This window comes from Halichoerus grypus, chromosome 2, assembly GCF_964656455.1.
Source record: "Halichoerus grypus chromosome 2, mHalGry1.hap1.1, whole genome shotgun sequence".
In the NCBI taxonomy this organism is placed as follows: domain Eukaryota; kingdom Metazoa; phylum Chordata; class Mammalia; order Carnivora; family Phocidae; genus Halichoerus; species Halichoerus grypus.
The window spans coordinates 74,025,037-74,049,425 of NC_135713.1; the positions used below are offsets into that span (position 1 = coordinate 74,025,037).

At 32.9% G+C, this 24,389-nt stretch overlaps 1 protein-coding gene across 1 annotated transcript in view; it reads left to right on the top strand.

Moving 5' to 3' along the window:
• SLCO6A1 (solute carrier organic anion transporter family member 6A1) overlaps positions 1 to 15,598 on the top strand; it is a 96,633-nt gene extending 81,035 nt beyond the window's left edge. Inside the window, exons 12-14 of the mRNA XM_078066323.1 lie at positions 10,129 to 10,193; positions 12,514 to 12,651; positions 15,462 to 15,598. Of these exons, the coding sequence (XP_077922449.1) occupies positions 10,129 to 10,193; positions 12,514 to 12,651; positions 15,462 to 15,598 (340 nt within the window). The remainder of the gene's footprint in view (positions 1 to 10,128; positions 10,194 to 12,513; positions 12,652 to 15,461) is intronic.
• Positions 15,599 to 24,389: the final 8,791 nt, after the last annotated feature.

Below are 24,389 nucleotides of genomic sequence, written 5' to 3' on the forward strand. Positions count from 1 at the left end.
TTATTTTCAGGATGGAGGTTTAAACCTCCTTCATGATTCATTCCTAGGTAATTAATGTTTTTCATACTTAGTATAGCATAGTATAATATAGTTGTTTATTGTTGGTACGAAGAATGCAATTCATTCTTGTGCTTTGATCTTTTATTCTGTGCATATGCTTATATTAATTTCTAGTGGTTCATTGGTATTTTAACTTCAGATTTTCTATGTACATAATCCTGATCTGCAAAAAATGATTTTTATTATTTTCCAACCCTTATACATTTTTTCTTGCCTGATTAAGCTATCCTTTACAGTGCTGAATAGAAGTAATGGTAGTTACTATCCTTGTTTTGTATGTGCATCGTGATGATGGCTTTTGGTATTTCAGTGTGAGATATGAAATTTGCTGTAAATTTCACCATTAAGTGTGGTATTGATAACATCTATCAGAATAAGCCAATTTTTTTCATTCCTCATTCACTAAGATTTTTTTTCTAAGACATTTTTTAATAAATAAATTTTGAAATACATTTGATGCATATATTGAGATGATCACAATATCATATTTCTACTTTATTCTAGGAATAAGTTGAACTTCGTCAGTTGCTTGATTCATTTTGCTAATATTTTATTTAGTATTTTTGCATCTGTCTTCATGACTAAGGTTACCTTATAATTTTCCCTTCTTATTAATGTGCTTGTCAGGTTTTGGTCTTAATGTTGTTCTGGTCTCATGAAATGAGTTGGGAAATATTTCCTCTTTTCTTTGTATCTGGGCTATTTTATGAAGGTGTGGTTAAATTTATTTATTTATTTATTTTAATCAAATCTTTGGAAGAAATCACTTGTGTTGTCACCTGGGCACGGAAATTTCTTTGTGGGGTTTTAAATTAGAAATGGAATGCATGTGTGTGTGTGTGTGTGTGTGTGTGTGTGTGTGTGAGAAAGAAAGTGAGAGAAAGAGAAAGAAGCTAATCAACCTTTTTGCTTTAAATTTTTAATTTCTATCATTTCATTTTTATGTTTATTATATTTTTATTTTATTCACATATATCTTCTGTATATTGATATATATTCCTTTTCTGTCCAAATGTGAATATAGCATTCCAGAAGTCTTAATACGTATTTTTCTCATCCTTTCAATTCAAATATGACTTTTGATATATTTTTCTTATTTTATTTAGAAGTGTACAGTTTAATTCCTAAACATTTGAAATTTTTTTGTTATATTTTGTTATATATCTTTTATTTATATATAATATAAACATAATTAATATTCCATTTATTTTTAGATGGAGTCCACTGTGTTCAGGGAACATACTTTCATGTTTTCTTCCTTGAAAACTTCTTTGGACTTACAAATTATTTAAGATCTTTTTTATTATGGTACATTTGTCCATTACTACATCATTTTTGCTGTATATATTTTGAGGCTATATTACTTGAAAACAAATTTTGAATGCTACAACTTCTTGCTTTATTGACCCTTTAGCCCTTGAAATATTCTAATATTCTTTTTTATCTCTAATAACTTCTTGTCTTAGAATTACTTTTTCTCACTTTAATATTGTTTTATCAGCTATATTTCTATTAGCATAATATATACTTTTCCATTCTATTACTTTCAATCATTCTCTGATTATACATATTTAAGGTATATCTAGTAAGCAGCCTATAGTTGCCTTTTAAAAAAAAGATCCAGTCTAACACTCTGGTTTCTCTTTAGATCGCATAAATCTTTCACCTTTAAAAAAAAAATCCAGTCTAATAACTTAGTTTTTAAACTAGACTATATAGACTATTAAATTAAAAATAATTGCTGATATGTTTGGATTTTTGTCTCATTTTAGGATTTGCTTTAAAATATTTTCTACTTGTTCTTTCAGTTCTTTACTTCTTTTACATTGATTATTTTTAGTTTTAATTATTTTCCCTTTATTATTTTGCTAATTATGTATTATTTTATTCTTCTTATAGTAGTCAAGACATTATAAGAGTATATATCTTCATTAGAGTCAAATTAAATTAGTGCTCTTACCACTTTCTGGATAATTCAAGGACCTAAGAATACTTTAACTCCATTAACTTTCTTCCAAACTTTTGTTGCTGTTGTCATATATTCTGAGGCTACACAAATTTTACAACCTAACGGATGTAATTTTATGTATATTTAATATCATATTATCAGAATCTCTTTATATTTTCCTGCATTTTTTGCTTTCTTCAGAGATCATTTCTTTCTTCAAAAAAATTTCTTTTACTGTGGGTCTGATAGAAATGAATTTTGTTCATTTTTTGTTTGTTTAAAAATATGTTTAATTCACCTTTATTATAAAATTACACTTTGGCTGCTTATGGAATTTCAAGTTTGGTGGTAATTTTAGTACTTTAAAAAGAAATATTTAACTGTTTTCTTGACTTCTATGAGAATGTTTTATTACTATTCCTTTGAATGTAATATGCCTTTTTCTCTAGATGTTTTTAACATTTTTCTTGTCTTTGGTTGTCAGTAATTTTACTATGATATTTCTTAATATGATTTTGTTTGTGTTTATGCTGCATGGAGATTTAAATTTTTCTTACGGCTTTAAAAGACAGGCTTGTTGTCTTTTCCTGTTATCTACTATGATAAGTGTATTAGTTTGCTAGGCTACCATACATAGAAAGGTACCACAGGATGGGTGTCTTAAACAACAGATATTTTTTTTCTCACAGCTCTTGAGGCTAGAAATCTGAGATCAAGGTGTGGGCAGTCTTGTTTCCTTCTGAGGGCTGTGAGGGAAGATCTATTCCAAATCTCCTTGGCTTGTAAATGGCCATTTTTCCTCGATCCTTTACATGGTCTTTGCTCTGTACATTTCTGTGTCCATATTTTCTGTTCTAATGAAGAGACCAGTCATACTGGACTAGGCCCACACAACTTAACTCATTTTAACTTAATTACCTCTCTAAAACCTGTCTTCAATATGATGGCATTCTGAGGTACTAGAGGTTAGGATTTCAGCGTATAAATTTTGGAAGGAAAACAATTCAGCCCATAGCAGTAACAAACCATCTTAAATTTATCACTTAACGACAACACTTTATCTTTCTCTCTCATGGCTCTGTGAGTTGACTGAGCTCAATTGGGTAGCTCTTGATTGGTAGTTCTTGAGCTTGTGGTCAGATGCCACATGACACTTAGTCATCTGATAGCATGACTGGGCTGGATTTCCAAGACCACTGACAATTTAGGCTAACTTTTGCTGGGAGCCTAATTGAGGTTGACTGACCATAAGTAGCCTCTTTATGTGACTTGTACTTCTGCTAACAAAGTACAACAGTTCCAAAAGGGAGCGTCCAAAGTCCTAGTGTTCCAAGAGACCCAAGCATAAGCTACAAGGCAAAAGCAGCAAGGCTTTATTTGACCTAGGCTGGATGTCCAAGAATGTCACTTTTCTGCATTCTATTAGCTAAAAAAGTCATGTTTCAGGAAGAGGATCATTAGGTTCCACTTTTTGATGCCAGGAACAACTAGCATGTACAGAAAAAAAAAAAAAAAAAGGAATTGATGCCAGCCATCTTGGGTGATTATCTAGCACAAATCTTTCATTAATTCAGGAAAATTTTCAAGTGTTCTTTCTTCAAATATTCCTCTGCTCCATTCTTTCTCTCCTCATCTCTGGGATCTTAATTACACATATCATAAACCTTTCACTGTGTCTATGTGTCTTTTACTGTCTTTTGCTTTCTAGTTTCATTTGTTTGTATGCTCTGTGCTTTAGACTAAAGTTTTTTCACTTTTCTAATTTTTGATGCTTTAATCTTATCCCCATCTGCTTTTCCATTTACCTATACTCTAGTTTACTAATTATATCTTCATCTGTGTCTAATTAGCTATTAAATTCACCTACTGAATTCTTAATTCTAATTAGTGTATTTTTCAGTTATAGAATTTCATTTCTTTTTACTAGATACTAGTTCTCTGATAAAATTGTCTATCTTATCATTTGTTTTCTTGGATATATTAATTCCCCATATTTAAAATCTCTGTCAGGTATCTAGTATCTGAATATTCTATAGAAGTATTATATTGTATTTTTTTCTCTTGTCTCTTTTATAGTTCCTATAATTATTTTTAATCATATGTGAGATTTTGTGTACCAAAAACAATAGACGCTATAGACATTAATAACTCCAAAAATTTTTTTACAATAGCTTTATTTAGATGTACAGAATTGGGACAGTTCCCTGTAATCCAAACAGAAATTTGGTTGGTTTGAGGGTAAGTTTAAGTCTCTAAAAGACCTTACCAGTTTCCAGGTTGCCCTTTATTCTAGGACATAGTCTTTCAAGAGGTCCTGATGGAAAGAAATCTAAACATAGGATCCTTCATTCCCTTCATTCTTGGTGAGATTTGAACTCCAGTGTTTATCTTTCTGTTACAATAAAACTTCCAGGAAAAATATTACCAGTTCTTTTTATGTTGTATTGGAAATAATAGCTAATACATTTAGATAAAAATTCATTAAGCTCCAGGATATAAAAAATAGCATACACACACTCATGCATGCATGTGCACACACACACACACAAATTCAGTTAAAAATAATTTTTTAACCTACATTAACTGAAAAATGAAAATAGATTAAGGTCAGTAGTCTGGTTAACAGAAATAAGTCAATGTCATTTTCCTGGTTTTAATATTATATAATAGTTATATAAGATTTAATCATTGGGGGATGCTGGGTAAAGAACCCATGGTACTTTGTACTATTTTTACAAATACCTGTGAGTTTCAAAAATAAATAATTTCAAAATAAAAAGTAAAAAATAAAATGAAACACATACACACACACACACATGAATGTCATGAAAGCAGACTGACTTGAACATTTGGGAAAGATATATCCCATATTATGGATTTCTGAAGACCTAACATTACCAATATATCAGTTCTTAAGATAATTGATAATTTTAATGTGATAATCAAAATACAAATATAATTATTGAACTTTAAAATCTGATTCTAAAGTTCTTAGGGAAAAATAATAACAGTAGCTTGGGAATCTTAAACAAAGAAACACAATAATGGAGGCTTAGCCTCATAAGCTAAAATGCACCATAAAGTTTTAATTATTAAAACAATAGTATTGATGTATGAATAGAATGACAGTAAGCCTAGAAATAGATCTCAACTTGTGGGAATTTCATATAAAATAAAAGTGAAATCTTAAAGAAGTGAATCAAAGATCTTTTAGAAAGTGGTTTGAATATAATGAGATAGACTTAAGGAAAAAAAATATATCCAGAGCCCATATAACACACCAGGAAAACCTAACATAGAACAAAGATTTAAATGTAAAAAAAAATTAAGCAATACAATGCTAGAAAAACAAATTGACCAATTTTAGTATGATCTTTAAAAGAGCAAGGTATTTCCAACTATGACTCAAAATCTAAAAGCAGGAAAGATCGATAAAATTTACTCCATAAAGTTAAAAATAATAACCAAAATCAAAAGATTCTGCACAATGAAATATAATGCAACTGAAAAAAATGAATAGGAAGAAAAAAAATGAATAGGGAGGAGCTCTATGTTCATGTAGGAAAGGATCTGAAGAATCTATTTTTACATGAAAAAATCAGGTACAGAACAGTGAATATAGTATGCTACTTCCTGTGAAGAAAGAAAGTAATATATAGATATGCATTTACAATTATTTGTATTTGCATAAAGGAACACTAGATATAAACAAGAAAGAAATTAAAATGGTAACCTAAAGGTAGCCCAAAGGGATAGGGTAGAAATAGAGGTAGATGAAGACAGAGGTAGAAGCAAGCAAATTTCTCCAGCATATTCTCTTTATATTGTTTTGCTTCCCAAAGCATGTAATTATACTACAAATTCAACAAATGAAGTTTAATTTAAAAAATACAATAAGATTCAAAGCCAAAGACATAAATTGTGAAATCACTGGCAAATAAATGATAATTGAAGTCAAGAAAGAAAGGGGTAGGATGGAGTACTTTGTAGCAGGTCAATGGTCCTACAGAGGGCAACTAGAAAAGCTAGATTAAATGATAAAAATCATGCATTTAAAGGCAGAAAATGGCAGAAGACTAGAGGGATTAAAATTCCAGAGAGAGCAGAAGATTTTAGAGGTGAATTGGAGATTTAAAGCCATCCCTGAGCTTCTTGCCAGGTCTTGATGAAGGATAGATGCTGACAGTCTGGATGAGGTCCAGGTAGAGGGTCACTGCTGGGGCAAGCAAACTGGCAGAGTTTTTGGTGATCACATGGGACTAAGAATGACAAAATTATTTTTTCTCTGAAGAAATTTGTTAAAATCTGAGATGTGCGAGGCTGAAGTCTAAACAGAAAAGTACCACCACTTGTCTGTATCTGTCCATCAAGGTGCTCATTAATAAAAATAAATAAGGGTGCCTGGGTGGCTCAGTTGTTGAGCATCTGCCTTTGGCTCAGGTCATGATCCCGGGGTCCTGGGATCGAGTCCTGCATTGGGCTCCCTGATCAGAGGGGAGTCTGCTTCTCCCTCTCCCATTGCCCCTCCCCCTGCTCTTGTGCTCTCTCCCTCTCCTTCTCTGTCAAATAAATAAATAAAATTAAAGTAAATACAATAAAATGGTAAAATATATCAGAAATTTTAAAATGTAAATGGATTAAAATCAGGTTTACAAATTTAACCAAATAAATAAATCATAGTTGAAAATAAAACAAGAAAATAACTAAAAAGAAAAACTAGTTCTTCAGTTCTTTCCCTTCCATCCCACATTTTAAGAAAATGTTTATATCTTCTCAACTTGTGATAGTCACAACAGATTCAAGCGAGAAGGTAGATGAGAACTTTAAAGAAAAGTGTAATATAAAAGAGAGATAAAAGTGTCCAGTTCCCTGTGGCATTGGTGGATGTTGGAGGGTGGCAAGAAAAACAGCAAAAAAAAAAAAAAAAATGTGCTTTTACTAGTAAGTATTCAATTATAATATTAAAACACACTGCAAGGAAAATGCAGGGAAATGAAATGACAAAATTATAGGACAATCTAACTCAGTCTGAGGATTCAGAGAGGGTGTTCCTGAAGAACTGACTTTTAAGCTGAGCCCTAAAGGTTAGGGGCTGAGTATTTCACACAGTGGCAACATAGGCAAAGATTCTGAGTGGGGGAAGCAGCTTCATAAGATTGCTGTGTTATCGAATGTCATGAATAAGGAGGGGGATAAAGGCAAAAATGCGGTGTGAGGTGGCGTGCAATGAGACTGATGTGATCAGGCTGACCGTTGTAAAGTTTTCTGCAGTTCTAGATGTTATCATAAGAACAAGGAGAAGCTGTTGAAAGATCCTAGTGGGGCAGTGAAATAATCAGAATTTCAGAGTAAATAAAGGGGGGTATAGCTCAGTGGTAGAGCATTTGACTGCAGAGTAAATAAAAATCACTTTGGCTGTTCCATGGAGAACGGACTGAAAGGATAAGAATGTTTGTTGGGAGATAAATTAAGAAGTCATTTCATTTTTTTTAAGGAGTAAGATACAGCCTTGGAATAGGCCAGTGGTCTTAGAGAGAAATTTTTTTTTTTTTTAAATCAGAAAAAGAGATATGAAAAAGCTGTATTTTAAAAAAAAATCACAGTATTTGGTTATTGAATCTGGTCAATGAGGAAACAAGGATGCCTCTTTTCACATTTTGGGCCTGAACATTGCATGATGGTGGATGAGAGTTCCCCTTCTTGTGATAGGGAACATTAGGGGAAGAGCAGCTTTTGGGCAAAACAGGAACTTAAGTCTAGAACTGGTGTCCTTTAAGAAAGATATGGAATGAGGGGCGCCTGGGTAGCTCAGTTGGTTAAGCGACTGCCTTCGGCTCAGGTCATGGTCCTGGAGTCCCGGGATCGAGTCCCGCATCGGGCTCCCTGCTCAGCAGGGAGTCTGCTTCTCCCTCTGACCCTCCCCCCTCTCATGTGCTCTCTCTCTCCTCTCATCCTCTCTCAAATAAATAAATAAAATCTTTAAAAAAAAAAAAAAAGAAAGATATGGAATGAAAATATAAATTTAAAAGTCATAAGAGATAGTGGAAGCTGCCTTTTTACATTTTGGAAGAGTACTAACAAATGTTTTGTTTATTCCATGAAATTCTTAAGTCATCCTATCATAGCTTTACTTATTAGATGATGTACAAAAGATATTCACTTCCTTGTTAAAATATACTCATTTTTATTAAATATTTTTAATACATATCATTTATTTTGTTCATTCATTTAAGTGATTATGGAAAATCCTAGGAATCATTACTCTTTTCATCTTGTTTTGTATATCAGAAAGATGGTTATAATCAAACTGAAGACACATAAATACACCTTAATGATTATATTTATGAGTTATGGTCAGCTCTATATATGCTTCAGAAAGCAATGATAAGCCATGTAATAAAACTACCTGTGCTAAATGAAGCAGAACATACAATTATAGTTAGGCTTATTATTCATATTTCCACATTATACCAAGACCTATACAGAAGTGCAGTTCTAAAATGTGACGCTTTCTTTTTCCTCCCTTAGGAATCTGCTCATTATAGAAGTGTAAATTATTTTTTAATTTAAAAATGTCATTCTCTTTTGAAGATTGGTTAATTTGTTTTCATTTTCCTAGTAGTAAACATCTGAGGAAAGAATATATATTTTCACCAGGTTGATATGGGTAGAATTACCTCACTTTTTGTAAAATAGTCACAAAATATTGTACATATGCTACATTTTAGTAAATTGAGTCAGTTTTTTTTAAAAGATTTTATTTATTTATTTGACAGAGAGAAACACAGCGAGAGAGGGAACACAAGCAGGGGCAGAGGGAGAGGGAGAAGCAGGCTTCCCACCGAGCAGGGAGCCCGATGCGGGGCTCGATCCCAGAACGCTGGGATCATGACCTGAGCCAAAGGGGAGTGGCAGGCAGCGGCAGAGGGAGATGCAGACTCCCTGCAGAGCAGGGGGAGCCCAATGTGGGACTCGATCCCAGGACCCCGGGATCATTACCTGAGCCGAAGGCAGACACTTAACGACTGAGCCACCCAGGTGCCCCTAAATTGAATCAGTTTGGATAAAAATATTGGTCATACTAGTTTATTGTTCAAGTTCTAGAGCAAGGAAAGAAAGGGTAAGCATAGAGTTTATTTAAAATAAAATGTAGTTCTTAATTTTTTACTTCCTACTATGTTCAAAGGTTGACTTTTTTAAATTATATTTTCATTTTCCAAACTAGTATGTGGTGTTATGCATTTTTTTGAACAAATACCTGCTTTGACCGATAAGAAATACAGAGAGGTTCATTTTTTATATTTGGGAAAGTTACTTTTTGTTTATTTTAGCTTTTGAATAGTGAGGGTAACAGTCAGAGGTCCAATAGGAAAGAGAAGGCACCCTCCAATTAAGACAATTTGAGCAAGGTTGAAGAAAGTGGCTATTTAAAATGTGGGTGAAGTATAAGAAATCACATGGTACAATATAGTACGTCTGGTCTGTTACCACTTGGCCAGAGGAAAACAGGGGTATGAAGGAGAGAGAACTGTAGAGGGGACTGCTTTGCCTAGGGACCCAGTCAACCTGATATAACTCTGCAGGGAGAGAGCCTGGGCATGAACACCTTGACCTCACTTTCCTTCCTCCTCTGGAGCACCCAATTTGCAAACCCTAACTAGAAGACAGAAAGCAAGGAAGCCTACTGATGTAGTACATTTAGGTCAGCCTTCCAAGACAGACATAAAGGTAGAGAAATGCAGGGAGTGGATCTCACAGGGGCAAAAAGGAGAAATCTAAAACAGTGGGTATGCGCCTCAAAATGGAAAATGGTTAAGTGTGAAAGTTAGTGCTAAGTTTTTTCAGCAAAGGAAAAAGAGGCTGGGGCAGAAGGTTTGGTCCATAAATGCTTCCTCCTTGTGAAGAGCAAGAAGCTTTGGAATCAGTTGGCAAGGGGAAGGATATGAAGAAATTGAAGGAGTGGTGCTTCTTTAATTCACCCAGAATGAACTCTGTCAACTGGCTAAAGATTCTTAGTTTGTTTAATTGATGCACAGGAAAAAAAAATAACCTTGAATCTAGCAAACATTCTCTATAGCTAATAATGATGTTTTGGTAATATCATTACTATTTGCTTGCAGGATTGTATCAGACAATCAACGTTCTTTGGCCTTGGGTTTGACCTATGTGATTTTGAGAATATTTGGTATGGACTTTTGGCAATCTTTTATTACACTGAATTGTTCATTTTTTGATGTGTGTCTACATGTATATTTGGAATTTCAAATAAATAATAATGGTTAACTGATACAAAACAAATGACTGGGGGAACTGCTTTGCAGAATTTAGGATAATATTTATGTAAAAAGGCAATACCTAGTGCAAAGCCCATCCTGTCATATAAAATATGTATTAATATTATATTTGATTAGGAAAATCTATTTGATTAGAGGTATATTCATCAAGTTCATACAAGTGGTTTGGTAAGCTGAAACAAAACACATAACCACAGGATTGCTTGCATGTTTGGAAAGTCACTAACCTAAACTAGTGCTTTTAAACATTTTCAATACCAAAGACTCTGAATCTGATGTTTTCAAGGATTTATGGCCAAAGAAGAAATTGGTCTTGCTGAGGATAATGCACTGTGGACTTCAGACTTTCTTAAATAGCAAACACTAGCTTTCAAATCTGCATTATGACTATATTAGCACCTCTGGTTCAAAAGTTGGTTAAAAATATTAATGGGGTAAGGAAACAAGATTGAACTGGATTGAAGACTGAAAGACCTATGATAAATGAAGTCAAGAATGTAGAAAAATTTAAATGTGGTTTTGATGGGGATCAGAGAAATAATTCTATAACTAGATCAATGTGTGGGTTTAAAATTGCTTTTTTAATCAGGAAAAATAAGAGCATATTTTTATATGAATAATGACCCACTAGATAAAGACAATTTTTTAAAAAGATTTTATTTATTTATTTGAGAGAGAGAGCATGAGCCAAGGGAGAGGGAGGAAGGGAGAGGGAGAAGCAGGCTCCTTGCTGAGCAGGGAGCCCGATGCGGGGGCTCCATGCAGGGCTCGATTTTAGGATCCTTGGATCCTGACCTGAGCCGAAGGCAGATGCTTAACCTTAACTGACTAAGCCACCCAGGTGCCCCAATGACAGGTTTGTAATGGAAGAAGGAACATGAGAAACAACAAGTATAGAAATATTTTCTGCATCAGAAAGGAAGCCAGGGAGACTAATACAGTTTTGATGGAAGAGGGTGGAATATTATATTTTAGATCCAGACTCGCTCTTATATCTAACAAGATTTTGCCAACAGAGAATTTGAAGCAGAGGATAGAGATTATCTGATTTACACTTAAAAGATAACTCTGCTTCTGAGGGAGAAATACTTATAGAAGATAAATGTGGAGGAAAAAAAGGCTTCTGCTGAAGTCTAAGTCAGAATTATATTAAATTGGACTTTGGAGGTTGTGAAAGAGACAGAGAAATCAACATATCCAAGGTATGTCTGGAGTTAGAGTCACAGAGATTTATTATCATGGATTGGAAAAATATGATGGAAAATAGAAAAATAATGAATAGTAGGCCTAAGTTTTTCACCTTAAGCAATTATAAACAGAGTGCTAACACTCAATGAGATTGGGAAAACTGGTGATGGATAGTGATCTTTGGCAGGAATCAAGAGTCACGAAGCATGAGGGCCCTGATAGAAGGAAGATGGTTAAGACATGTTAGTTCTGAGATCCTTCTTCTAAAGCCTTTGGGGTGGCTTTTTTTTCTAAGATTTTATTTTTAAGTCATCTCCACATCTAACATGGGGCTCGAACTCACAACCCCAAGATCAAGACTCATATGCTCCACCAACTGAGCCAGCCAGGCTCCCCACTGGCTTTTTATTTAAGTGACTTTTACTTCAATTTTAGCTGAAATTGTTGCTGAGCAGATGTTGTCTCTGAGTATATAGAGATTTACCTCAGGCAGCACACAACTGTTCCTCGGGATTTGAGGTTCTCTGAATTTAGGGGTTGCTACAAACATACCAAAGCATTTACATTTTCAGTTTTTTCTCTCAATATCTTGATAAAAGATGTACATTGCATTATGAAACTAACTTATCATTGATTGAAAATTTCACAATTCAAAATCTTTGGAGGTATACTGAATTCCCAAAAATAATATTTAATATCTCTCTCTTACTTTCTCCTAAATTTTTAATTGAAAAATTAAAAGTTGTGAGATGTCTACTACATAACAATATGTACATCATTCTAAAAATATGAAAGATACTAAGATACTAAGTTTTATACCTGCAGAAATAAGGATTTTTTAAAAATACAGTCATTGTTTCCAGATATTAATAATCCTATTTGTAAGTAAATTCTTAGCTAATTTTAAATGATATATGTAAATGTGATGATGACTAAATGTATGTTTAATTTTAGAATAAAAACATTCTTATCCTTACCTGAAGTGTTTTCATGGAGAATTTACAATTATTGCCTTTTTCATAGGGACGATACCTGGACCAATACTTTTTAAAATGGCAGGAGAAACTTCTTGTATCTTTCGGGAGACTGAATACTGTGGAAAAAAAGGAAATTGTTGGATCTATAATAAGATGAAAATGGCTTACCTTATGGTAGGAGTATGTAAGTGATACCTATTGAAGAAATATAGAAAAGTATAATTGTTTTAAAAACATATAGTTGTTTATAGTAGTGTGCAGTAATAAACTGTGAACAAATGGATACTTTGATGATTAAAGAAGCCTTATTATATAGAAAATATTTTAGAAACTAAAGTTTTATAGTATTTATATGAATATTTGAGTCACTCCACTAAATACACAATTGTTTTATGTTACTCCTGAATAAAGGGTGGTAATTAGCAAAATTTCAATTTAGGAAGCAATTTTGTCCATATACATATACAACCAAGTTGCTTGACCTTGTGACAATTTCCATTTCCATAGTAAAGGACTGGATAATTAAAAAAATTTTTTTCACACACCTGAAGAACATAAAGATATTTTTATCCTACTTAAATGTAAGTTTCACTGTTTCTTTTGCTTAATGATATAACAATCCACATAGCAGGCATTCATTATTTGTTGAATAAGTAAGAGATATGGGGAATTGGGATACTATGGTGATATGAGCTATGGTCAATGTTGAGAAAGTCTAAATAGGCTTGCATTACTTTAGAAAATTCACTAGATCTTCCTGGGTCTCAATTTATTCATCTGTAAAATGAGGATGTTGGACTACATAATTTCTGAAATGTTAATCAGTACTAACATTTAGTGATTTTATTGCATAGATGATGTTGGTGTGATAAATACTTAAAAGTCTTTATATGTTTTGTGATTTTAATGAGTGGGTCCATTAATTCAAAGAAACACATAATAGACTCTAATATTTAACAGTAACAAATACCACTGTGATAAAGTGTACAGTGGTGTCTTGTAATTCAAAAGTCAATTATCCAGCCAGCTTAGTCTACATTGAACACTGAGTAAAGTAAAATTTTAGAAAACAATTAAAAAGTAAAAAAATGATATTTAAGTAGTCAGAATTAATTTCTCAGAGATAATTCAACAAAACTAGGCATTGTTCATAAGTAAGTCCTCTTAAGACACTGAGCCTTTTAATTTTTATTTTAGATATAACTAGCATGCTTACTTATTTTCAAACAGCACATAATTGAGAAAACTGGTGAACTGCTAGAGATCCTGCCAAGGAGCTACTAAGAGGAGATAACAATAATAAAGAAATAGGGAATTACGTCTGAAAGGACAAACACAGAAAGTACAACAGGAATATGCTTTTGTGGCAATTTAATGTCAACTAGTTTGACATTTTAAAGTTCTGACCATCAAAAGAAATAATTAAAAGATAGACAGCCACAGTTTAGAAGGTAAAATGTGAAAAAGAACCAATGTCCAAAGTATATAAAGCGCTCCCATTAATCAATAATAAACAAAGGATAGACATGGAAAAAATAGACAAAGGACTTGAAAGAACGTGTCACAAAAGTGGATAATCAAATAGTCAATAAATAATGGTTTGGATAAATTGTGATAACAACAATGCAATAGTATACAACAATGAAAATGAAAACTACACAACGGCATAAATAATGGATGAATCATACAAACATAACGTTGAATGAAAGAAACCAGAAACAAATGATTATGCAGTGTATGATTCCACTTACATAGTTTTGACCTGTTATAAATATACTTCAAAAGCGAACAAAACTAACCCTTTTGGGTTAGTGACTTTGAGAAAACATGAAGGAAGGCTTCTGGGGTGTTGACAATGTTTTGTTCTTGATCCAGATGCTGGTCACACTGTGTTTAGTTTGTGAAAAATGTATCAAGTAGTACTCTTAAAAATATTGAGATGTAATTAAGATACAATTAGCATAGATCTTAGGTGTTTAGTTTGATGGCCTTTGATAATTGAGTGCACCTATGTAACCAGCACCTCATTCAAGTTGTAGAAATTTCCCCCATATCCCTTTTCAGTCAATTTCCTTCCTCTACAGATAAACCTCTTTCAGATTTCTATTACAGTATGTTGGTTCTGCATGTTCTAGCAATTTATGCAAATGTAATGCAGTATATACAGTTTTTTTCTTCTGTGTTGCTTAATATGCTTTGGGGAGATTCATTTGTGTTATTCCATAGCAGTAGTTTGTGCTTTTAAAAAATCTCTGAATACTACGTCATTTTGCGAATATACTACAATTTATCCATTTTTCTTGTTAAAATTCATTTGGGTTGTTTATGGTGTTGCGCTATTAAAATGTATGAAAATTATTGTGTCATTATAAATGACAGACTAATTAATGTTTCTTACTTTATCTTTTGTAACCACTATAATTGTTATTGTCAGATAATTGATATTATTGCTCTAAAATATTTTTTACTTTAATTTTCAGGGTCATTTGCATCCTAAGCTCAAGTACTTTTATATAATGCTTGTAATATATTTTCTGAAACATGAAACATGAAAATGAATAAAAACCCTAATAATCAACTAATTTTTCTAAAATATTTGTTTTTATTTGGAAAATGGTGAATATTTCAAAAAGAGTGAAGCTTCATGAAGTTAATTTATGTTCCAGTTCTTATTGATATTTAAATTTTGAAAGCAGAAATGTATTTTTAAGCTTTAGAGTTAATACATTCTGTGAAATAATAACACATCTTGCATTTTTCTTGGGCTGTATCTTTAAGAAATCTAAAAGTTTTTGTAAACATTACAAATATCTCCTTTAAATAACTTGATATAAGTTTATGACATTAATTACATTTTACAATTGGAGAATTGATATTTTATAGAGATGAAATATACTTAGTTTTTCTTTGGTAATTGGCATTCTTTCCACAAATATTTTTGCTCTAAATAGATTGATACATCTGATGCTTGTATTTCTTTTTTTTTAAATTTAGGTTCTGTTTGCAAAGTATTCACTATCTTCTTCACTGCTATTGCATTTTGCCTATATAAATGTTTATCAAAGGAGGACAATGACATCCTGCATATACCTATAAAGAATCTAAAAGTAAAAAAAAGGGGAAAGAACTGATTTATAACTGGATCATCAATGTGGAAGAATTATACACTGTCAGTCCATCAATGGAATGCTATATTAATAAAATTTGAAATAATTACAATATAGTTACACGTTTAATAAATGAATGTGATTCATGTGACCCCATAAGTTTTATTATAATTTGAGTACAAATATAATAATAGAGTCTCTGTGTTTTAGATTTTTAAAAGATATTGTAAAATACACATTTAATACTTTCAATAGAGAATACTTTGAAAGAAGAAGATGAAGCAGAAGTGGGAAAATACATGTAAGTTAATTCTGACTACAGTGATATCATATGTGTTAGTTATTAGCCTCTGGATATGTAGGACTACTTAGGTTTCATATAGTTTATTCTTATTACTTTTCATTTGGGCTGTGGATATTTGTTTCTCTAATTTTTCAAAATAACATTAGATTTGTCAATCCAGTTCATATAATAAAAATTTAAGTTAATGTCATATTTATTCTCCAAAAGAAGCTAGTTTTAAACGTTTTAAAAATTATCATTTTATTTATCTTTTATTTCACCACAGAGAGGTTTCTTTAGAAACTTTCTCTGGTCAATTGACCAATTTGCAATATACATTTTTATGCTCCTTTAATTTTATTAGACACAAAATTCAATATGATCATATATTTTTACTTTGACCTTAGTTTTATTGATAAAGACTATCTGATACCTGATTTCCATTTTTGTGCTTTTATATTTCATTGTATGATAATTATAATTATTCCATGCGAAAATATATTCAAATTTCAATGTAGAAAATGTGTCAACCATTTGTGGAATTTTTCTTAAGCTTAAATATGTTTCTCTAGAGAGTTTTTTAATAATTATTTCATACATCATTGTACATCCATCCAAATTATATAGCAGTTTTCTAAATATTGGAATAAAATCAGATTGTTATAAAACAAAAACTTCTCTACATTGTTTCCATTGTTCTCTTGGGAGAAGAAACAATTGACAATATTTCTCCTTTATTATACGCATTAGTCAATGACCCTGCGTGTAAGGGTAGACATTGTCCTATTCTTTTTTTTTTCCTTTCTCCAAATTTTTATTTAAATTCCAGGTAGTTAACATACAGTGTAATATTAGCTTCAGGTGTAGAATGTAGTGATTTCTCACTTACATACAACACCCAACGCTCATCACAAGTGCCCTACTTAATCCCCATCACCTATTTAACCCATTCCCCCTGCACACCTCCCCTCCAGCAACCCTCAGTTTGTTGTTTATAGTTAAGATTGTTTCTTGGTTTGCCTCTCTTTCGCCCCCGCCCCATGCTCATTTGTTTTGTTTCTTGAATTCCACATATGAGTGAAATCATTTGGTATTTGTCTTTCTCTGAGTTATTTTGCTTAGCATAATACTTTCCAGTTTCATCCACATCACTACAAATGGCCTATTCATGGTATTGGCTGGCAGAAGGAAATGTGAAGCATAAGTATTCATATTTTACTATATATCTTTCTTCCTTAACTTCAACATGCTTTTATGAAAACCTATAAACTAGTCTTTATGTGAAATTCTACTTGACTGCTTGACTCTTCTCTTCAGACCAGTAGGATTGCAGAGTATCTGTGGATCAGAATGTGAAAACAGGAGTTTCTCCTTTAAAGATTCTATGAGATCTGTTGCTGTGCCCTACATTCAGAAAAGAAAAATCACACATGATGTTTACCTAAGTAGTAGAAATGTATCTATGGTGATCTGTATTTTCATAATAGAATACCTTCTTATGAAACATTTCTCATGTTTTTAAAGTGTGTAGGATTTTAAACATCAGTGTATAAAAGTTTTTCTAGGAAAATTAAGGTTTAATAGTTTTAGGTTATTCATATCCTCTCTTAATATTCTTCTGTCTAAAGATATTATCTGAAAAAAAATTTTTTTTTTAAAGATTTTATTTATTTATTTGAGAGAGAGAGAATGAGAGAGAACACATGAGAGGGGGGAGGGTCAGAGGGAGAAGCAGACTCCCTGCCGAGCAGGGAGCCCGATGCGGGACTCGATCCAGGGACTCCAGGATCATGACCTGAGCCGAAGGCAGTCGCTTAACCAACTGAGCCACCCAGGCGCCCAGATATTATCTGAAAATTTATACAACCAGGAAATAAGGTAAAACAATAACACTCAGATCCATTTTGAAGGTGCTTGTTGCATGTGTATACATATATGTATATGTTATCTATAGATCTGTCCTGTTTTCAAAAAACAAAGATAAAACAAAAATTATAATAATTTGGGGAGTAGTGTTAAGACTTTAAATTTGATAATAGCTTTCTGATACAAAAGAACATTTGTTTCTGTCACAAGTATATAATGGATTGGTAAATAGGAAAATGATGTAAGTATAACCCAGAAGTTTCATTGGTTAACACCAAGTTAGCAGCTTTTGAAACAATCAGGGGAATCTTTCTTACTATTAAACAAAAACCTTAGCAATAAATGAAATCTTAAGAAAAAACAGCTAAAAATCCTATAGTAGTACCTTCCTTTGGAATCAGTTTTGAATAGTTTGATGCTATGGATAATCATTATGCTTTTTACAATGTTAACATATCCAGTGAGGCTGCAAATGCAGGTGAAGAAGCTGCAAAGATATTTCTAAATATTTTTATTTTTGATAAGACTTAACTCTATTGGGAATGGGTGTCCTCCAGGAGCTATATCTCAATGGAAGAAGGTGAGTCCCAGTGTTTAAACCTATGAAAGATAACTCTGGTACTGGGTGAAAACCTAGCTGGTACTGGGTGAAAACCTAGAGTGGATTTAGCTGTGCTAAAATGTATTAAGATTGTGGTTGCTTTTGTTAGAACTCTAGTTACAAAGTTGCAGTGGTTTACCTCTACATGTTTTCTCCAGAAGCCTAGTTATTTCTGGTGGTTGATTTTGCCTAAGGGGATGTTTTAGAGGAATGCACACATTATTATAGCAGAAATGCTTATATTTTTAGAATTGAGAGCTTCGAGTCGCATGTTCTCCAAAATCGTAGGATAATTACCATGAAAATCCTAGTTCCTTTTTAAAAATTAATTCTTATTAATATTGGATTAAAGATTTCCTGTTTTAACATGTAGCATTCAATCTTCCATATGTAGCCTAGAAAAATATCAAGTTTTGACGTACTAGTGGCATATTTCCCTTCTCATCACTAAGAGTTTATTCTCATTTTTCCCAAGCTTTGTTAGTATATAATTTATAGACAGCACTGTATAAGTTTAAGGTGTACAGCATAATGACTTGACTTACATCCATTGTTTAATGATTACCAAAGTAAATTAGTTAACATCCATCATCTCATATAAATACAAAAAAGAAAGAAAGGAAATCAATGTTTTTTGCCTCATGATAAGAACTCTTAGTATCTCCCCTCTTAACTTTCAAATATACTATAAGCAGTGTTAACTGTAGTCATCATGTTGCACATTATATCTCCAGTACTTATTTATCTTATGACTGGAAGTTTGTATATTTGACCCACCTTTGTCAGATTCCACCCCCTCACCCAAACCTCTACTTCTGGTAAGCACAAATCTAATCTCTCCTTCTATGAGTATGGTTTTTTGTTTGTTTGTTTGTTTGTTTTATATTCCATATATAAGTGAGATCATAAAGAATTTGTCTTTCTCGGGGCGCATGTGTAGCTTAGTCTGTTGAACGTCTGACTCTTGGTTTCAGCTCAAATCATGATCTCGTTGTGGGATCGAGCTCCACATCAGGCTCTGTGCTCAGTGTGGAGTTGGCTTGAGATTTTTTCTCCCTCTCCTTTTGCCCCTGTTCTCTCTCTCTCTAAAACGAATAAATAAAATCTAAAAAAAAAAAAAAAAAAAAGAATTTGTCTTTCTTTGTCTTACTTATTTCACTTAACATAATGCTCTACAGGTCCATCCGTGTTATCACAAATGAAAGGATTTCTTTCTTTTTTTATAGATGAATAATATTCTATTGTATATACATATACCACAACTTCTTTATCATTGATGGACACTTAGGTTGTTTCATGTTTTGACTATTGTAATAATGCTGTGAACATGGGAATGCTGATATCTCTTTGACAGTGTATTTATTTATTTTGGATATGTTTCCAGGAGTGGAATTGTGGATCATATGGTAGTTCTATTTTAAGTTTTGAGCAACCTTCATACTGTTTTCCATAGTAGGTGTACCAATTTATAAAGGTACTAACAGTGAACAAGGGTTTATTTCCCCACATCCTCATCAGCATTTGTTACCTCTTGTCTTTTGATGATAGCCATTCTAACAAGCATGAGGTGATATCTCAGTGTGGTTTTGATTTGCACTTCCCTGATGGTTAATGATGTTGAGCATGTTTTCATGTACCTCTTTGCCATTTGTATATCTTCTTTGGAAAAATGTCTATTCAGATACACTGTCCATTTTTTAATTGGATTGTTTGTTTGGCTGTTGAGTTGTATGAGTTCTTTTTATATTTTTGAATATTGATCCCTTATCAGTTATATAATTTGCAAATATCTTTCCAAGTGGTAAACTGTCTTTTCATTCTGTTGATCATTTCTTTTGCTGTGCAAAAGGTTTTTAATTTGATGTAATCCCACTTGTTTTTTTTGATTTTGTTGCTTATGCTCTAGTTTACAGATCCAATAAAATCATTGCCAAGAGCCATCCTGAGGAACTTTCCTATGTTTTCTCCTAGGTGTTTTATGGTTTCTGGATTTACATTCAAGTCTTTAACCCTTTCTAGGTTAATTTTTGCAAGTGGTATAAAGTAGGGATCTAATTTCATTCTTTTACATGTGAATATCCAATTTTTCTCATCACGTTTATTGAAGACCCTCATTTCTCCACTGAGTATTCTTTAAATCTTTGTCAAATATTAATTGACCATATATGCATAGGTTTATTTCTGGGCATTTGATTAAGTTCCGTTAGTCTATGTGTTTGTATTTATAGTGGCACCAAAATGTATGGATTGTTCTCCTGACCTTGGTGTGCATCTTTATGACCATTATTTTGAACTTTTTATGAGGTAAATCACTCATCTTCATTTCATTAAGATCCATTTCTAATATTTTTAACTTTTACTTTAATTTCAGTGTTGATTACAGTGTTATATTAGTTTCAAGTATACAACAGTAATTCAACAGTTCCATTTATTACTCAGGGCTCATCAAGATAAGTGTACTCTTCATCCCCTTCACTCATTTCACCCATCCCCCAATCCACCTCTCCTCTGGCAACCATCTGTTTCTTTTCTATACTTAAAAGTCTGTTTTTTGGTTTCTCTCCCTTTTCTTTTCCTTTGTTCATTTGTTTCTTTTTTTTAAGATTTTATTTGAGAGACAGCACACAAGCAGGATGGAGGGGGAGGGGTAAAAGGAGAGGGAAAAGCCGACTTTCTGCTGAGCAGGGAGCCTGATGCGGGGCTGGATCCTAGGACACTGGGATCACGACCGGAGCCGAAGGCAGACACTTAACTGACTGAGCCACCCAGGCACCCCTCATTTGTTTTGTTTCTTAAATCCACACATGAATGAAATCATATAGTATTTGTCTTTCCCTGACTTATTTTGCTTAGCATTATATTCTCTAGGTCCATCCATGCTGTCATGAATGGCAAGATTTCATTCTTTTTATGGCTGAGTAATATTCCATTGTATAGATATATACCACATCCTCTTTATCCATTCATCTATTGATGGACACTAGGGCTGCTCCATAATTTGGCTATTGTAAATAATGCTGCAGTAAACATAGGGGTGCTTATAGCTCTTCAAATTAGTGTTTTTGTATTTTTTTTGTTAAATACCCAGTAGTCCAATTACTGGATCATGGGGTATTTCTACTTTTAATTTTTTGAGGAGGCTCCATACTGCTTTCCATAGTGGCTGTACCAGTTTGTATTCCCACCAACCATGCAAGAGAGTTCCTTTTTCTCTACATCCTCAGCAACACCTGTTTTTTGTTAATTTTAATTTTTATTTAAATTAAATTTAGTTTTTTGAGTTTTTGATTTTAGCAACTCTGACAGGTGTGAGGTGATATCTCATTGTGGTTTTGATTTGCATCTCCCTGTTGAAGGGTTATGTTGAACATCTTTTCACGTGTCTGTTGGCCATTTGTATGTCTTCTTTGGAGAAATGTCTGTTCATGTCTTCTGCCCATTTTCAAATTGGATTATTTGGTTTTTTTGGTGTTGAGTTGTATAAATTCTTTATATATTTTGGATGCTAACCCTTTATTGGATGTCATTTGCAAATATCCTCTCCTATTCAGTAGGTTGTCCTTTAGTTTTGTTGACTGTTTCCTTTGCAGTGTAGAAATTTTTCTTCTGATGAAGTTCCATAATTTATTTTTGCTTTTGCTTTCCTTGCCTCAGGAGACATACCTAGAAAAATGTTGCTATGGCTGATGTCAGAGAAATTACTGCCCATGCTCTCTTCTTGGATTTTTATGGTTTCAAGTCTCACATTTAGGTCCTTAGTCCATTTTGAGTTTATTTTTTGTGTATGGTGTAAGAAAGTGGTCCAGTTTATTTCTTTTGCATGTAGTTGTCCAGTTTCCCTATACCATTTGTTGGAGAGACTGTCTTTTTACCATTGCACATTCTTGCCTTCCCCACTGAAGATTAATTGACCATGTAATTATGGGTTTATTTCTACATTTTTTATTCTGCTCTATTGAGCTATGTGTCAGTACCATACATTTTGATTACTACAGTTTTGTAATATAACTTGAAGTCTGGAATTGTGATACTTGCAGCTTTGTTTCTTGTTTTCAAGATTCCTTTGGCTATTTGGGATCTTTTATGGTTCCATAAAAGTTTTAGGATTGTTTGTTCTAGCTCTGTGAAAAATGCCATTGGAATTTTTATAGGGATTGCATTGAATGTGTAGATTGCTGAAGATAGTATGGACATTTTAACTATATTAATTCTTCCAATAATGAGCATGGTATATCTTTCCTTTGTTTATATTGTCTTGCCTAGGTCTAGTGCAATAGTGAATATATTAATACAAACAAATACTAAAACTTCTAAAATTCAGTAAGCAAAATACAAACCTCTAAAAAAAAAGAGCATTTCATAGAGGAGGAAAAACAACTGCCCAATAATCATATGAAAAAATGTGACTAAGGATTTAATTAGTAATTATGAGAACACAAATTGAAATACATCATAAAGATGCTATTTCATACTCATTAGAACTGCAAAAATTTAAAAAACATAACAAAATCTCTTGCTGCAGCTTTGGATGAACAGAATCTCTCTTAGACTGCTGGTGGAAGTGTAAAGTGTTGCAGGCATTGTGGATAGCCATTTAGTCTTTTATCTTGAAAATGTATACCCTGTAACCCAGAAATTCCATTTCTGGGAATATATATTTTAGAAAATTCCTTCATGTGGTCAAAAAGACCATATGTTCAGGGGCACCTGGGTGGCTCAGTTGGTTAAGCATCTGCCTTTGGCTTAGGTCATGATCTCAGGGTACTGGGATCGAGTCCCACATTGGGCTCCCTGCTCAGTGGGGAGCCTGCTTCTCCCTCTGCATCTGCTGCCCCCCCGCCCCTGCTTGTGCTCTCTCTCTCTCTGTCAAGTAAATAAATAAATAAATAAAATCTTAAAAAAAAAAGAGAGACATATTCAAAAATATTTATAGAAGCATTGGTTTATATCAGGAAAGATGGAAAAAATACTAGTATTAATAAGATAATGCATCAACAAATTGTGCTATTTTTGTACTGGAAACCATACTACTATGAAAGTGAATGTAATTGAGGTGTTGTTATCAAAATGAATACAACTTAAAAAATTTTAACAAAAATGCCATATATATATATGTTTATAATATGCAATATTATTTATGCGCATATACATTTGTAATAGAATTATAAAAAAATTAAGGGAATGATAAAACATCAGTTGTAGCAGCAAAGTTAACATGCTGCATTGCTTACATCCATCCACTGGGGGGAAAAATAAACTCTCTCCCCATTTTTGAAAAGAAAAACAACAACAACAACAACACTCCTTTGCTTCAGTCTGGTTGGACAAATTTTAGTTCCATGCCCACACCTGGAACAATAACAGTTGCAAAGGTAATAGTAACCAGATTGACTTAAATTTGAGCTCCTAAATTAATTATTTTCCAAGGGGAATATAATTGCCATAATTAGATGATTTAATCATTCCTGGCCCTGGAATTGAACATGGGATCAGCTTCCGCTAGGTCCCATGAGCAGTTTGGGAGAGGTATATATCATGAACAAAATGGAATTTTTTTAAGAAGAAGAAATCTGTAGGAGTTAAAGTGTTACAGTGATTAGGACTATAGGAGTAACAGTGGAATTATGGGTAGAATGTGAATGGTGAGGATTGAGAGGTGAGGGAGTGAGAAAAGGGGAAGAAAGAGAGTTGGGATGGATGGAGAGAGAAAGGGAGGGCAATTAAACTTGGTACACTTGTAGTTGGCTTGTAGGCTTTTATATAGAGTGTTGCCATTTATTAATATGGTGAATCATAGGAAGAATAGAGAATTTAGAAGAGGAGATGAGTTCAATTTTGAACATACTGAGTTTGAGGTACCAATGAGGCAGCCAAGTGCCACTTCACAGTTGAAAATAAAGATCTAAAGCTGAGGAGAGAGATTTCAATTGGAGCCATAATTGGGGATCATCAGTACAACAATAATTATTTGATCCATGGAGAAAAGATCAATTTTCTCAAGAAAGGAAAAGAATCTACTACAAACTGAGGAATTCTAAAGAATATAACATGTAAGAAATGCTTAG